Source organism: Eleutherodactylus coqui, chromosome 4 (assembly GCF_035609145.1).
Source record: "Eleutherodactylus coqui strain aEleCoq1 chromosome 4, aEleCoq1.hap1, whole genome shotgun sequence".
NCBI lineage: Eukaryota > Metazoa > Chordata > Amphibia > Anura > Eleutherodactylidae > Eleutherodactylus > Eleutherodactylus coqui.
The window spans coordinates 9,891,945-9,909,965 of NC_089840.1; the positions used below are offsets into that span (position 1 = coordinate 9,891,945).

The 18,021-nt window shown below is 50.4% G+C and overlaps 1 protein-coding gene across 8 annotated transcripts in view; it reads right to left on the reverse strand.

Moving 5' to 3' along the window:
- Positions 1 to 18,021, reverse strand: part of TIAM1 (TIAM Rac1 associated GEF 1) — a 285,262-nt gene that overhangs the window by 91,400 nt on the left and 175,841 nt on the right. For all 8 annotated transcript variants that reach the window (XM_066599058.1, XM_066599055.1, XM_066599062.1 and 5 more), the window contains 2 exons: positions 6,871 to 7,318; positions 1,581 to 1,753 (listed from right to left, as the gene is read on the reverse strand). In XM_066599058.1, the coding sequence (XP_066455155.1) occupies positions 1,581 to 1,753; positions 6,871 to 7,318 (621 nt within the window). The remainder of the gene's footprint in view (positions 1 to 1,580; positions 1,754 to 6,870; positions 7,319 to 18,021) is intronic.

Consider the following 18,021-nt stretch of genomic DNA (forward strand, 5'->3'; position numbering starts at 1 on the left):
GTTCTCTTAAGTGCGGAAAATGGAAACTGTGTAGTTAGACCACTTTTTTTTGGAGGGGGTGGCGGGGGGGGTTCTAGAGTTTGCAGCATACACGTGCTGCAAAAATGGCGCCATCTTTATTCTGCAGGTCGGTGTGATTATGGCGATACCGTATAAATCTATAGTTTTCTTTGGCTGTATTCATTTAAAAATAAATATATATTTGAAAGAAAAAACAGCTTTCCCGCCTCTTCTGACCCCGTAACATTTTTATTTTCCATCGACTGGGTTGAACACGGACTCGTTTTTTTTGGGACGATGTATAGTTTCTATTGATTCAATTTCGGGGTACGTACAACTTTACTGATCACTTTTTAATATGGGGTGCGATGTCGGCATTTACAGTACGGGATAAAGCTTGATTTTAAAAGACCGCACTTTTACGAACACCACAATGCAAAGTACATATGCTTTTTTCTTCAGCTTGACTCTTAACACAATGTGATAGCGCTGCGTTCTGTGCCATCAGGGCGATTTATTAACCCTTTCCAATCCACTGTAACGTCTTCCTACATTCTGATTGAAGCTTCTACAGCTCCAATGTCAGAAGACGTCCGACAGGGTATTCTTACAGTCTATTGCCAGCCATTCCGCTGTTGGAGCTCTGGCGCAAACACACTGGCTTCAGCCAGCAGATGGCACCGTTGTAGAACAGCAAAAAGAGAAAGCCTTTTAGGAAACCCTGAATCCAAAATTGGATTGGAAAGGGTTAACACTTTGAATTACCTTACTGCGGGGTTTTGTTGTGTTGTTGTGAAAATAGCTTATTAATGCTTTTAAGATAACTTTCAAGGTAAAGTGGGGTTTTGAGCCAATATTTTTTTATTCTTTGCAATAAAAATAAAAATTGTCCCTTTTTACATGCCCATAGGGGACTTGAACTTGCGATCATTTTTGCTTATACTATATGCTGCAATACTTCAGTATTGCAGTATATTATGGTTTTACTACTAAGCCTTACCACCATCTTTTACTAGAACTCCCCCTCCAGTAGTCAATGCAGGGTAAATGTCTGTCTGGTCACAGATCAGCCAAACCAGTAATGATCGGCAGACTGTAGTCCCTCATATATATATATATAATGGGTTGTCTACGCTCAAAACTCCATTCAAAGCCCAGTTCCACAATGGGGGATAATCTGCTTAGCAGGCATTCAACTGTTGGGACCACCACCGATCAGGAGAACAGAGACCACTGGAGCTAGAGTTCATGCGCTTGGCTATCTCCAGGAGCGCCATTTCAACTACTGCTCCCGTATTGTGGGAACACGCTGGACGCTGTTCTCGGGATCGTTAGAGGACCCAGTGGTTGGAATCCCACTGATCAGCAAGTAACAGATAAAGGGGCTTCCTGCAAAAGCAAGTTAAGTGTTTGGGATAAAGGACTACCCACGACAATAGTATTAGCAGCGGTCATCATCCAGCTCCCCCCAGTGGTTAAACATAATGGCTGCGTAATAATGCGGCAGAATCAAGAAAATCTGGGCGAGGAGAGAAAACCACTTCACTAGTTAACCGATGCAGCGATGGTGGCTCACCAACCTGGAAGAGGAAGGCATCGCCGAGCGAGTTGCTGAGGCAGAACACATAGTCTTTCTTGGGATGCTCCGGCACGGACTGTACGATGCTGTTCTCCACCCACACGGCGTGCTTCGGGATACTGTTGTTGTCGATACCAGAGCGGCTGTCACTTTCATAAAAGAAGAGCGTGCACCCTAAAAACAAGAACACAAAAACGGGTGAGAATCACTGATGGCTCAGGACGGACAAGAGAGGACTTTCTGGGGCACCTCCTCCTGAGGAATCAGCACCAGCAATAAATCCATGGGGATCTGCAACCAAGACAATTGGTAAGGGTGGTGGGGGATAGGGAGCAAGAAAAGAAAGAAAAGGTGGGTGGCAGAGGAAAAGAAAAAGGGAGGGTAGAAGGAAATGGGGGGGTGAAGGAAAGGGGGTGGGGGGTGGAGGGGGGAGCTTGAAGGAAAGGGAGGAGGGAGGTAGAAGAAAGGGGGAGGGGTGGTAAAAGGAAAACCCCGCCCCCAGGTTCACTATTTTATGATCACATATCTCAAGCTCACAGAACCTCCTAATACATTTGCATTGACGAGTGGATCTGTAATATAGGACATATTGTAGGTTTAGTGGCCCTTGTGAGTCTCGGCAGTGGAGCCACTATGGGCTACATAAGTATACTGAACATGGTGACTGTTGCATACGAGAGGGGTTTTTTGCCTTCCTCTGGATCAACAAGAAGGGTGGAAACAGGCTGAACTGGATGGACATTGTCTTCCTTCAGCCTAACTCACTATGTTACTATGTATGTTACCATGATAACCATATGAGCCTCCATACAACACTTGGGACCCCCGGGTCATCATCCTCGGCCCTTCTCACGCCTCTAGTTGCTGCTCTGGGGAGAAAAGTCAAAGTGAGTTGATCCAATGAAGGGAATTTTGGCAGGACCTGAGCTAATCAGAGGAGACCGGCCCACGGAGACGACTCCCGGGGGCTCCATCCGGCTTGTGCCGCACTCTAGTGAAGTGGAAGAGGAGGTCGTGGAGCTCCAGCAGCAACATCACAAACCCATCCGGGAACCAATATGGCCACCATTACAACCCCTCCCCCCTGCCAACGACAGAGCGGGCGCGGATTGCTTTTCTGGCCTCCAGACTGAACAAAGATGCACAAAATGTATTAAGAGGTGTCCACCTCCTAAATGTTGGCGCATCTTCCTTCAGCGTAATGCTGCTAATGACGAGCTGTGTGAAATCTGATTAATACACACATTTGGTAGATTGGCTGCAGACTGTCGGATGGGAGGACTCGCTCATCATAGAGCTGTACGGTCCCAGCCCGCTGATCCCACCCGAAAACCAGGGGGAAACCAGAGCACAATATGTGACCGCTCCCCATGATGTAAAGCAGACTGCGTCCAGAGGTGAACGCCAAGATGTGGAACGACCCCTTTACAGATGAAGTCCAGATGTCCAGTGCGGGAGTAATATAGGGACAGCAGACACATGGCTATATAAAAGGGAGGACTGAGATATTTACATATGTGGTTCACAAACTATACAAGCAGCCATAGCAAGAACCAAGTGACAAAGATGTGGCAACTATAGACCCAGAGGCCGAGCACGCCACAGACAGAAGCGGCGACCCAGAGGCCAAGCGCGCCACAGACAAAGGGCGGCCCAGAGGCCGAGCACGCCACAGACAGAAGTGGCGACCAAGAGGCCAAGCGCGCCACAGACAAAGGGCAGCAGAGAGGCCGAGCGCGCCACAGACAAAGGGCAGCCCAGAGGCCGAGCGCGCCACAGACAAAGGGCGGCCCAGAGGCGGAGCACACCACAGACAGAAGTGGCGACCGGAACGCCGAGCGCGCCACAGACACAAAGGGCGAGACAGAGGCCGAGCGCGCCACAGACAAGTGGCGAGCCAGAGGCCGAGCGCGCCACAGGCAAAGGGCGAGCCAGAGGCCGAGCGTACCACAGACAAAGGGCGCCACAGACACAAAGGGCGAGCGCGCCACAGGCACAAAGGGTGAGCCAGAGGGCGAGAGGGCCACAGGCACAAAGGGCGAGCGCGCCACAGGCACAAAGGGCGAGCGCGCCACAGGCACAAAGGGCGAGCGCGCTACAGGCACAAAGGGCGACCCAGAGGCCGAGCGCGCCACAGGCAAAGGGCGACCCAGAGGCCGAGCGAACCACAGACGAAGGGCGCCACAGACACAAAGGGCGAGCGCGCCACAGGCACAAAGGGCGAGCCAGAGGGCGAGCGGGCCACAGGCACAAAGGGCGAGCCAGGGGGCGAGCGCGCCACAGGCACAAAGGGCGAGCGCGCTACAGGCACAAAGGGCGACCCAGAGGCCGAGCGCGCCACAGGCAAAAAGGGCGAGCGCGCCACAGGCACAAAGGGCGACCCAGAGGCCGAGTAACCAATAGGAGATACAGAAGTGTGCCAAAAAATTGCATCACATGCTCCCCTCAGTGCTTGATTCTGAAAACAGCAAAAAATTTAAAAAAAACCTTCTGTGAACTGCTGTAAAGGTTTTTTTTAAATAAATGTAAACATTCATGGAGGTTTTCAGCACCAAAAACTGAAGCGGAGCATGTGAGGCAATATGTCTGCACTCCTCTGTAGATACAGAAGATACTGGTCAGAACAGTTTTAGATCACACTACCTCTCACCTCCAGGTAAAGCGATTGCATAAGACTTAAAAAAGAAATATGGCTGCTTTTTTCAAAAAACTATTTATCAACAGACCACATTATGTGATGCGGTCCTGCCCCATTTTCCTGAATGACTATGAACTGCAGTACCAGGCAAGGCCCATGGACTTTCCACAACAAACAGCAGGGGGATGGTGGGGGTACAGCGCCGGGTACCTGCGGCAGAGGGCGGGTCGGTACTTCTCTTTTTGTTATTTTAGCATAGATGGACGGAAATGGACAACCCCTATAAATCTGCTTCTATATCATCACACTGCAAATCCAGATGAGTTGGAGTCCGGTTGCTATGAAACACTGCCTAGCAACCAGTCTTTTGAACAGGGCTGTCAGGCAACATGTCACTATTAACTAGTCTGTCTAGGGAGAGTAGCAATTAAAGGGATGTTCAGGGGGCAGTTAAAAATAGCATTGGTATCATTGAGGCGAGTGATTGGCCATAGCAGTCACGCCCTGAAAGTGGGAGGCGGCCAGAGGGAACCGTTGCAGCGGTGGAATGGAGCACCTGGACATCGGGAAGGCCAGGAGAAGTTACTTTGTTACTTTAATGCCAGCCATGCTTTTCGGCTATTCCCTTCCCCCCCCCCCCCCCCCGCTCCCGGCCAAGGGCCAACTGTTAGAGACTGGAGCATTCTGATGGCAGAGAAGGGGCACTAAAGTTCGTTAAAGGAGATGTCTCGAGGAAGCAGTGATTATTTTTTTTTGCCCAGTCCCCCTAATTAAACATACATTACTAATTACCCCTGTAAATGACTTTCCTAGCTGGTTCGTACTTACCGTTCCAGCGTTTCAGCAACTTATAAAAGTTTCCCCAAGATGGCCGCCGGCTCTTTCCCCGTCGCTCGCTGCAGCCCGACGTGCGCGCTCCCGAGACGCTGCCAGCTGTGTCTCCATGGCAACCGGACGCCCCGCAGCCGCCGACCAGACGCCCCGCAGCCGCCGACCAGACGCCCCGCAGCCGCCGACCAGACGCCCCGCAGCCGCCGACCAGACGCCCCGCAGCCGCCGACCAGACGCCCCGCAGCCGCCGACCAGTCACCCACCGCCAGGCAGCAGGTAACCGGCGCTAGCCCCCGGCTCCCCAGCGCTAGACCCTCAGCCCAGCGCTAGGTTCCGGAGCCCAGCGCTAGGTTCCGGAGCCCAGCGCTAGGTTCCGGAGCCCAGCGCTAGGTTCCGGAGCCCAGCGCTAGGTTCCGGAGCCCAGCGCTAGGTTCCGGAGCCCAGCGCTAGGTTCCGGAGCCCAGCGCTAGGTTCCGGAGCCCAGGTGAAGGCCCCGGAGCCCAGCGCTGGGCTCCGGGGCCTTCACCTGTCAGTGAACATCACCCCCGACCCATCACTTACCCCCCTGGCCCAGCGCTAGTTCCCCCGGCCTAGCGACAGCCCCCCCCCCCCCCCATCGCAGCGACAGCCCCCCCCGGCGCAGCGACAGCCCCCCCCATCGCAGCGACAGCCCCCCCCCCCCCCCCCCCGGCGCAGCGGCAGCCCCCCCGGCCCATCACTTACCTGGACGGCAGGACAGCTGGGCGGCTTCTCCGGACGCCCCGCAGCCGCCGACCAGACGCCCCGCAGCCGCCGACCAGACGCCCCGCAGCCGCCGACCAGACGCCCCGCAGCCGCCGACCAGTCACCCACCGCCAGGCAGCAGGTAACCGGCGCTAGCCCCCGGCTCCCCAGCGCTAGACCCTCAGCCCAGCGCTAGGTTCCGGAGCCCAGCGCTAGGTTCCGGAGCCCAGCGCTAGGTTCCGGAGCCCAGCGCTAGGTTCCGGAGCCCAGCGCTAGGTTCCGGAGCCCAGCGCTAGGTTCCGGAGCCCAGCGCTAGGTTCCGGAGCCCAGGTGAAGGCCCCGGAGCCCAGCGCTGGGCTCCGGGGCCTTCACCTGTCAGTGAACATCACCCCCGACCCATCACTTACCCCCCTGGCCCAGCGCTAGTTCCCCCGGCCTAGCGACAGCCCCCCCCCCCCCCCATCGCAGCGACAGCCCCCCCCGGCGCAGCGACAGCCCCCCCCATCGCAGCGACAGCCCCCCCCCCCCCCCCCCCGGCGCAGCGGCAGCCCCCCCGGCCCATCACTTACCTGGACGGCAGGACAGCTGGGCGGCTTCTCCGGACAGCTGGGCGGCTCTGCACCTTCCTCTAACAGAGGATGGTACAGAATGGCCGCTCCAGCGCGCTCCCGAGCAGTGACAGCTCATCTGCGCATGCGCAGAAGAGCTGTAGCGGGGAGCACACTGAAGCGGCTCGTGCTGAAAGGAGAAGACCGGACTGCGCAAGCGCGTCTAAAAAAGCAAGCTGCCAGCGAATTTAGACGGAACCATGGAGACGAGGACGCTAGCAACGGAGCAGGTAAGTGAATAACTTCTGTATGGCTCATAATTAATGCACAATGTACATTACAAAGTGCATTAATATGGCCATACAGAAGTGTATAACCCCACTTGGTTTCGCGAGACCACCCCTTTAAGTCTTAACAAGCGGGTTCCTCTGTTACAAATTTAAAAATAGGTGGAAAACCTCCAAGCTGGACGGGATTAGTAAAATACCAGATGACCTGCTGCGGTCTTGTGCCGAAGCATTGACAACGGTAACGTTTATGGTTCCTCCTACCTTTTAAAGAGACCCAGTAATGCTTCCACTTCCTGCGGGTGGCGGACTCCACCTTCTTATTTTTCTTGTGCACCAGGAAGTTTTTGACGGCCAGCGCCCCAGCTTTGCGCACAGTTCCTTGGGCCGCGGTCCGGAGGATGTCAGACTGGCCGGGGGAGCTTAAGGTGCCGCTGCTTTGTTCGTCACTCAGTGCTGAATTGGCCTCCTCCAAGTTCTCCCTGCTGGAGCTGCTCATCTCCAGCTCTCGGCGGAAGTTCTCGTAGACCCCCTGGCGGAGGACATCTCCTGAGCTGCTGCCGCTGTCGCTTCCAATGAAGGCTCGGCTTGCGGTAGGCGAGTAACTGGATGCGGTGGCATTCGAACGTCTTGACATAAAGTCCGTGTCGGTAGTGGCTGCATCGATGCCGCTGTCTGTAAACTCACTTCCTTCACCGCCGGTGTTGACATCCTACAAAATGCAACAAATCGTAGACATCAAGGTTATGTTATATGGCCCTCAAACAGGAAAGTCGGGAAGAAACCGTTCAAGTTTGCAAGGATTTCAGTCCAAAATTAAAATATCTGGTCTATCGAATTGGCAACAAAAAAGTCAAGTACTCGTCCACTTTGGACAGTCTCTTTTAAGCTAAATAAGCTGATCAGGTTGTATTCCATAACTAGAATACCACAATGAAAATCTGGTGTTAAAGGGGTTGTCCAGTTGTAAAACTACTGATGAGCTAGTCTTAGGATAGGTCCTCAATAGTAGATCAGCGAGGCTCTGTCATCCAGGGTCTCCTGCCAATTAACTTTTCACTGGGCAGGTGTACTCTCACATTGAGCTGATTTCGGCAGGAACCCGACAGCTCTGTTCCTACTGCAGTGGCCAGACTTGGTCTTGCAGGTTACATTTCCATTCATTTCAATGAGAACTTGGCCTGCAATACCAAGCCTTGCCACTGCAATAAGAACGGAGCTATCCACTTCCTGCAGAAATCAGCTCAGTGCATTAGCACACTGGCCCAGTGAACAGTTAATTGGCAGGGGTCCCGGTTGATGGCCATCTGATGATCTACTATAGATGATCTGTCCTGAGTATAGGCAATCAATAGTTTACAACTGGACAACCTCTTTAGAAATTTCCCCTGCAGCACCTTCCCAGGCAAAATGAAGCATTACATGATGGCCGAAGAAGTAGAGAAAGACACGCCCTTTGTGGAGACACAGTACGTTAACCAGGAATGCCTTAAAAGAGTTTGTTCAGTTTAGAAAATCCCCATCCACACACCCTAAAGTACAGATCTGGACCTCGCTCGGGTCAGGATCCTCATTTCTTAACCAGAAGTAACGAGCGCTTACAAAAACTCACCTCTCCTCCTGGAGGACCTGTCCTGTCTTACATTACATGGGCAACCCACTGTTTCCAAAGGGAATTGTGTAATGCTTAGTTTCCCCTGTGGCGGTGCTGTAGGGAAACTGAAATCTTCAACTGGCCATAGATAGGAGGTAATGATCACCCAAAATAGCCGATTTGGGCCATTTCGAGTGCCCACTGTTTGAAAAAGTATTGCAAATAATCATTTGTCACAGACTACGGCAGATTATAGTCCACCAGACTGATCGTGTTGAAAAATTGTAGCTGACTGACTGAAATAGGAAGTGTGTGGCAGGATCTGCCGGAAGCACGGCCATGGAAAATGGTGGCCCTATGGATGGAAAAAGCAGGCACGTTTTTCTAACCAAGGACAACCTCTTCACTGTACGGCCAGCAGTAAAAGGGTCGTCTGACTACCCCAAAGATTGGAGGAAGTGGAAGATCACAATGTGGATAAATACATACATTAAAAAAATTATCTCTCATAGAATGGTAGAGTTGGAGGGGACCTCCGGGGTCATCGGGTCCAACCCCCTGCTCAGTGCAGGATTCACTAAATCATCCCAGAACAGATACTTGTTCAGCCTTTGTTTTAACCCTCCCACTGAAGGAGAACTCCCCACCTCCTGTGGTAACCTGTTCCACTCATTGATCCCCCTCACTGTCTAATATCTAATGTGTCTCCTCCCTTTCAGTTTCATCCCATTGCTTCTAGTCTTTCCTTGTACAGATGAGAATAGGGCTGATCCCTCTGCACTGTGACAGCCCTTCAGATATTTGTAGGCAGCTATTAAGTCTCCTCTCAGCCTTCTCTTCTGCTAAACATTCCCAGATCCTTTAACCGTTCCTCATAGGACATGATTTGCAGACCGCTCACCATCTTGGTAACTCTTCTCTGAACTTGCTCCAGTTTGTCTATGTCTTTTTAAAAGTGGGGTGGCCAGAACTGGACCCAGTATTCCAGATGAGGTCTGACTAAGCAAGAGTAGAGGGGATAATGACCTCACGTGATCTAGACTCTGTGCTTCTCTTAATACATCCCACAATTGTGTTTGCCTTTTTGGCTGCTACATCACATTGTTGACTCATGTTCAGTCTATGATCTATTAGTATACCCAAGTCTTCTTCACATGTGCTGCTGCTTAACCCAATTCCTCCCATTCTGTATGTGCTTTTTTCATTTTTCTTGCCCAGATGTAGGACTTTGCATTTCTCCTTGTTAAATACAATTCTGTAAGTCGCCTCCCACTGTTCAAGCTTTTCTAGATCTTTCTGAATCCTGTCTCTCTCTCTCTTCCCTAGTGTTAGCTATCCCTCCTAGCTTTGTGTCGTCGGCAAATTTGATCAGTTTCCCATCAATTCCCTTCTCCAGATCATTTATAAATAAATATCGGCTGCAGTGGTGACGCGAGTTGTTTACATGCATGACCACAGCAGCCGATGGACGGCCGGCAACGACGTCATCCGTGACATCCCGTAAACCTGCATTAGGGCTTCTATATTAGTAGCCAACGTGACAGGTTTGCGGGACGTCCCCAATCAGATGTGGCGTCAGACTGCCAAAGTGGTGGTCTGGCAGCACGGGGAGTATATTACTTTTATATATATTTTTCGGCACGGGGACTCAAAACTATATAAAAGTAATAACTCTGAAAACCACTTTAATGTTTCCCAAAAAGACTAAGTGAAAACGTTCATATTTTTCCCGTACAGATAATAAATAATTCTTACTCCTACTGATTATGCAAAAAGTACAGAAAACGTAAGTCTGAGGTAATGGGTGAATGACAGGCATCATCTCGTGGCCTGCGGTGCTTTAGTCAGTGCCAGCCCCCTGCGGTGAACATGGCGCCTTGGCAGCGAAAGCATCCTTGTCACATTGTGTATTTAATTATTCACTAAATGCAGATGGGGAATAGAGAGCGTGGCAGCGTTGTGATGCCCGCGGCAACATCTGCATCCCGAGACTCGTCCCAGTAAGTGCCAATTCCACAACACCGACACCAATGCAGTAAATAAGGTTCTATTCTGAATATACCGCCATCATATTCCATAAACCGAGCGGCACGGATATTTACAGGACGCGTTTCATATGAAAAACCTCCTAGAGTTGTTAAATAAGGTATCCCATAAGAACGGCCCATTTATCGTCGCCCGAGCCTCCTGCTTATAACTCCCCCAGCGCAGTCGGATACCGGCGCCCCGCTAGCAGGCAAATAAACTCACACGGTAATTAAAACTATTTGTTAAATGGAACCTCCAGCCGTTAACGTGTTCTATAGAAGCCGATACCTTTAATTAAATCTGACTAACCGATTGTATGATCTTATAGGGATTGTACCAACAGTGCGAGTTATTCCCGTCCGCAGGATATGCAGGGGATGGGGGATAACTTGCTGATCGGTGACCCCGCCCCCCGCAAGCTACAGAATGGGACTCCTCTGTCCCGCTGTCCTGTCACTGTGTGGTCACTTCTCCCCCCCGCAGTGCCATCCTTTTGATTGGATTGCTGGCCACATATGGGCAGTCCATTCATTTCAATGGGGCTGCCGGGTAAAAGCTGAATGAGCGCCGCTCTGGGACTCGGCCGTCCCATTGAGAGTGAATGCAGCACTGGTGCGCTTGTGCGACCAGCACTCCCACTCATTCTTCGCCCGATTGCAGGGGTCACAGTAACCCCACAGTGAGGAGGACGGGGACACAGGAATCCGCTTCTCAACATCAACGGGGGTCTCAACGGTGAGACCCCTAACAGTCAGAGGATAATTTGTAATTTTGATTAAATTTAATGTTATTCTCAGTTTCCAGTATTAAAAGGTCTCGTTTTCTGCTTTGAACAATCACTACCTGTTAGAAGGGTCCCATCCCAATAAGCGAATCACAAAGTGTTCAGCTGTAATCTGTGGGGAAACATGGGAGGAAGTGTTCAATTTCCCTACAGCGCCTCCACAGGCAAAAATTAGGATTACACAGAGCCAATTCGTATTTGCATTTCTGTGTAATGCAGGATAACTCGGGTCCTCTGGCATGAAAGATGCTCTTTAATACAGCTCTCCACTCTAGCCAAGAGAGGGGGATCCTGAACAGAGGACCCCACCCCTTCCATTAAATGGATGCGTCATTAAAAAATTACCTATTAAAAACACATTTTTCGATTTTTTTTTACAACAATTTTCAATGTCACAATCTCTAGTTAAAAAAAAATAAATCCTGAAATCCTGCAGTTCTCACACTGACCAAAATAGTCTGACACCTCCGGATCTCTAGAGGAAACTTCTCAGCGGTCATCTCATTATCATCACAGGCAGGATTACACTGAGATGTAACAACTTTATATAAATAAGGGAGATGGAATAAATCCTCCACAGCGCCACCTATTGAAAGGCAGCATTCCTTCAAGTCAAAGTCAGACTTTTTATACAAGCCTTGTTACAATGACTGGGAATTAAAAGCAAAGCCAGACCCCATGTACATACAGCTGTTTCCGGGTTCTTGCCCTTCATCGGTGTACAGTAGGAGTCTGGCTTTCTCCCTAAGGAGAAAAGAGCGTTTCGAACTTAACGTAAAAAACACAGGATCCACCATTCACAATACGTGATGGTTACAGCTCACCTCCTCCCCCTTCCTTGCACACTGACCACAAAGCCTAATAGTCAGACACTTCTTGTTCTGTAGAGGAAACTTCCCAGCCATCTCATTATTATTATAGGCAGGATTACACTGAGAAGTGTAATCTATAGATGACACAAATCCCACCATTCACAATAGGTGATGTCACAGCTCACCTCCTCTCCCTGCCTGCACATAGTCCCACAACACTCTCCCACAGAAGAGATACTTTCTATGCATTGTGTCTGTGGTTCACGAGGCTGCTGTAAGGCATCTGTACACGCCGTTAGCAGCTCAGACAAGATAGCTTTCCCCAATGCCATGTGCAAACCATCCCCATCCCTGCACAGGTCACTGAGCATGCCCACAACACTCTCCCATACAGGTCATGTGTCAGCTCCTGCCCACTGTGAAAATAACCCATGAGGCTGCTGTAAAGTCTAATCACAAAACAGTTCATAGCCATGTTTTTGGGAGATGGAGACCATCCGGTGTGTGCGGTGCCGCCACGTCTAGGGAGACCTCTAAACTGACAGAATGTGGACAAGGAAGCCTTGTAGGAGCTGTAAAGACATCGAACACATAGTCTGCCCTCGCTCAGGGGGTCCCACAGGTCATTGAAACATCCATTAGAACCTTCTGTAGGGAACGGCACGTGAAGGGTTACCATGAACGAGCGGCTGCACACATCACAGCAGTGACTGCACAGCGGCGCCTGCGATGGGGCTTGGAACGTTGGACTGTAAGTGAGTGGAAGCAAGTGTTGTGGACAGATCAATCACAGGATACCATCTTCCCATGGGATGTAGTCACTTGGGTGTGGCGGTTGCCTGTAGAGCGGTTTCAACGTGACGGCATCGTCCCAACATTGAGGTTCGGAGGAGGTTCCGTTATGTTGTGGGGGTGTTTCTGCTGGGAAGGACCGTTGGTTATAGTGAAGTCAGCCCTCAACACCAATGGGTACAGAGACATCCCGGACAATGTGGCATCACCTCCCCTGTGGTAACACTATGTTACAACTCCGTGTCTCCACCAACATGACCGAGCGCCATGTCATACGGTATGTAGGTGGAGGAGCAGGACGTTTACAATCTACATTGCCAGTCCAAAGTCTGAATCTCAATCCCATTGAGCGCCTTGGGACAAACGTGACCGCCGTATCCGTGTACCTTAACAAATTTATCACCCCCTGCATCACTATCTGAAGCTCCTCGAGCAATGGAGGCAAATCCCTCCACACATCCATGGGAATTTGGTGGAAGGCGGCCGGGGGGGGGGGGGGGGGGGGGGGGGGCGTAGTCATGGAGGCCAAAGGTGGCCCAACACTGGATGGGAAAAGGTGAATGAAAGTCGAATGTCATCACCTTCTTTGTGTGTCCCAGTATATATATATATATATATATATATATATATATATATATATATATATATATATATATATATATATATATATATATATATATATATATATATATATATATCATCTTACTCCAGCAAACTGCTTCTACAGATGGGCATTAAACTGTTCGTCTTCCGTAAACATTCCCTTATAAGTTCTATAAGGTGTTAAAAGTACATCAGAACGTATTTTAAAGGGGTTTTCCTCACATCCACTCTGTCCTTCCTGATTGCTGCTGAGCAGGACATGTGACTGCTGCAGCCAATCACTGGCCACAGCAGTGACCTTCCATAACCAGTGATTGGCTGCAGAAGTCACATGTCCTGGTCAGCAGCAATCAGGAAGTGCAGAGTGGTTGTGGAGCCATTACAAGTTGGGGGAAAACCCCTTTAAGCCTGGTCCTTCTTCAGAGTCTCAACAGATAGGAGTTTTGTATAAACCAAGCACATTCCAGCAGCGTCACGCGTGTGGGACCTTACATAACATGTGCAGGAATCTACTTGTATAAAGGGCGAGATGACACCCTGTTCTTGGCGATACAACCCGAGGTTCGCCTATAGCAGGCATGTAGAACAGGTGAGCCGGAGCGCTCTCACACATCTTATACAATCTGCTTGGTTCATTTTCATTTCATTGCAGCTATTAAACCTCCTGACGTTCTATCAGATTAAGGAATGTCGGCGACCCGGGGGATTAACCCTTTAATTAAAATGTACATATTAAGGAGGATACTTTGTGCCAGACATGTTTTCTATATACATTTTCCACAGTTTGTCCCATTTTCCTCGTTCTCCGATGTGACCCGCGGACCGTAGGATGATGCGTAAATCCCCGCGAGTCGGATCTATTGGAGGGACAGGGGTTACAGCCGTCCATAAGAGTTGTGATCAGCCCTGGGAGTAATTACTGTCACTACTTAGAGATTCATCCCGATTGCACTTGCCTGCCGAGGCTCCTGAATTCTGGCCTCACAATTTCCATAATCCCTTTTTGAAGTTTCTAATCCTCTTCTTCTTCCCTGCAGTTTAACGTCTCCTGCGATTCCCGGTGGACTTCGCACAACGCTGCGTCCCGCGGACGACTTACCCCGGAGTAGTAACACGCCGTCCTTGTTGATGGTAACTATTCTGTGTTAATGGGGCCGACCTGAGCTACGTGCAAAACACACGCGGCTGAACAGTTCGCCGGCCGCGAGCTTGTAGGGGGCACAAGGCCGGTGGAGGCTGGGAGTGATCGCCCCCGGTAGGTCCGCCCGGCCAGATGATAGTCCTCCTTATCGCCTCCCCTTCCCTGATATTTTGAGGCGACACCGTCAGCGCCCCCACAACACAATCACTTAGTTATGCTACTGTATTTAGGTTATGAATTTGGTTCTGGTGTCACCTTTATGTACTGTTTGGTTCTGGTATTGCATCTATGTTGATTGGTTCACGTTGTTTATGTACGGAGCTTGGCTCTGGCACTGCATTTATATTATGAGCTTGGCTCTGGCACTGCATTTATATTATGAGCTTGGCTCTGGCACTGCATTTATATTATGAGCTTGGCTCTGGCACTGTATTTATATTATGAGCTTGGCTCTGGCACTGTATACATATTATGAGCTTGGCTCTGGCACTGTATACATTCACTGAGCCATTTTGGTGTGGATATGTTGCTATCTTGATGCTTTTTGTACAAGCAGAATACAAGCTGCCAATCAGGGAAGGGACACAAAAAATACGCATGGGGTGCAATGTAACCTAAAGCCAGCACCAAGTGGGGCAGATTTCATAAATCTACAATTAAAATACCCTTTTAGGAACTTGGCAGAGGAAAGGGTGCTTCCTCCCATCACCATCCGACACCTCCACCCACATTGGCTGGCTTCACACCAGCATTCCACAGTTCTGCTTTCACACACGGGAACGGGAAAGCAAATTGCCTGATCCGACCCGACGAGACGGCTCCCACTGACTACAATGGGGTTCATCACACTGTCCTCATGCCCGCTGGCATTTTCTTTTTTTGTCTGGCAGCTTATGCCATAAGTGCACTGGAGTCTCCGAATGTCATAGATGTTCTGAAGTCCCAGCGGAAAAAAGGGAGTTCACCCGACGTTCAGCCGTATTCTCCGCCCGTGTATTTCAGGGCCCCGGTCCATGGAGTTCTAGTCTAGGAGGCTGCATACAATCCGATGGTATATCAGGGGGGATTACTGCAGGCCCCATTCCTGGAAGTATCATGGAAGAGAATAGGACATGCAACGTCTGTCCCCACCGACCGGACAGACAAGTGCCCGTCCCCAGTCCAATATAAGTTGTGCCCGAGATTCTCATGTGGAACTCGCATACAACCGTCTGAAGGCGACCCAATGTGCATGATAGAAGCCTGAGAGTTCAGTAATATGGGGCGATTACTGCCCCAATCATCACTGGAAACAGTAAACTTGGGCAATAGCAGTCCTGTGTGCCCGCTGACATGGCACTGAGCGACATATCGATCAACGGCTGCCTGCTTGCAGTAAGTGGAGGTGGGCGGGCAGACGGGGCGATCTCCAGCCCGCTCTGCCTCTACTCTTCGAAGGACTGTCGCTCCGGAGTGAAGGCACCGGCAGGAAAGCCCGTGGGGCGGCTGTAGAGCGCTTCTATGCCCGGCAGCGGACCCGTGTTAAGGTACCTTACAGGGGCTGGAACAAGATCACACGTTATGTCCCATCAACAGGATAGGTGGGCTTCTCACCACAGACACCTCCACTGATCTGGAGACCGGGGGTCCCGTGCCCCCATCCTCCTCATCGTGAGAAGGCGACTGCATGGAGCGCCGCGGTGTACCTTTGGGGTGCAGGGCAGCCCGCTGGTTTCACATCTGGTGACATGAAGAGGTTGCCATCCTGCTTGGTGCACTTCTTGGAGATACTTCTTTGCTACCTGAACTTTCTCCATCACTCACGCTTGCGGCTACTTCTAAGGCTTTCCGACATCACGAGTAATTGAAGGGGTTATCCAGTTGTAAACTACTGTTGGCCCATTTCCAGGATAGGTTGTGAATATACTGGTGGGGGGCGCTGCGTGGGACCTCCGCTGATCAGCTGTTCTCTGGCCTGCTGCGCTTGTGCATCGAGCCAATTTGTGCAGGAAGCAGACAGCTCCGGTTTCACTGCAGTGGCCAAGCTTTTTATTGCAGACACTGAAGTGAGTGGGAACCTTGCTTGCAATACCACGCTTGACCACTGCACAGAGAATGGAGCTGTCTGCTTCTTGCAGAAATCAGCTCAGTGCATAAGGCCCAGAGAACAGCTGTTTGGTGGGGGTCCTGGACAATGGACCCTCACCGATCTACTATTGATTACCTATACAGAGAAACAGTCTTCAACACTTTACAACTGGACAATCCCTTTAACACGCATAGTCTCTCCTTATCGGCCTCTTTGTTGCCCTGAGTCTCATTCATCACACAGAGGATCAAATAGTCCTTCTAGATTAACATATGAAGGGAGAGGATTTAGGACAGTAAGGAACCGCGCTCTGTGCAGTAACTTGTAGATGGGGTGAGGGGGCAGGAGGGGCAGATGGGCCATAGGCACAATGGACAGGACACTGACCTCTATATCAAAGACCATTGAGGACATGTGATCTATGCAGGGAGGGGAGGAGGTGAGCTGTGACTATTGTGAATGATGGATCCTGTGTTATCTGTATATAGATGTTACCTCTCAGTGTAATCCTGCCTGTGATGATCATGAGACGACGGCTGAGAAGTTCTTTCTACAGAACAGGAAGTGTCAGACTTATTAGGCCTAGTGGTCGGTGTGAGAACTGCAGGATTTTAGGATTTTAGTTTAATTATAGATTGAAAATAAATTATATATTAACCCTTTAGCATCCCAGGACTTCTATGTATGTCCTAGTTAAGCGGGGTTAATAAGGCACAGACTCTGAAGCCCGGCCTGCACCATGTTCCCGTTCTCAGGCACTCGCCGCCTCCAATGGGTAAATCTCAGCTCCGGCCGCGGCGTATCTCTACGGGTTTTATGTATTCTCAGAACCGGTCGTACTGGTTTAGTGAAGCCGAAGAGCCGCGATGGAGGATAAAAGCCCTCAGAATATCCCAAGACTCTCAAACGTCACAAATGTGTTCTTGATATTCCGGAAGTAGCAGCATTAACCCCTTGTGCCTCAGGGCTCATTCATACATTTGAGCGTGCAATACGTAGTGGACAGAACCGACTGGTCTCATACGGGTTCGGTCACGTGCGTTTTGTTTTGCACATGCATTTCAGTTGCACAAAAACCCCTTGCAGCGTGTCCGGTCTTGGTGCGAACTCTAAACTTAAATTGGCCACTGAAATCAAGAAGGAGCATGCTTGCATGTTTTGGGGTTTTTTTTTGCGAAGACGCATGGCAAAATGTGCAAAAAGCTACAGTCAAATATGCACAGACATGCGCAAAAAAAGCAACAATAATTGCGTATGGGCTGCGGGTCGGATGTCTCCATTGACATCATTGGAGGCTGTCTGCGCAGATTCCGCGGCAAAATAGAGTATGCTGCGATTTTTCGTCCACTCACTGAATACGCAATTTGTATCCACAAATGTTAAGGAAAAACCAACAACGCATGCCTTTTAATGCCAGTATTTTACCGTGGATCGTCCGCACGGATGGCAATTGCAAAATCCGCCCATGTAAGCCCGGCCTTATGGTGCCGTTAGGCACAGTGACAGGGAGTCGGTAGAGAGATCAGTTGGCATAGCGAGCGTCCAGCCAACAACTATGTAATGTGTGCGGCCAGTGTACCAGGCGCTAAACAT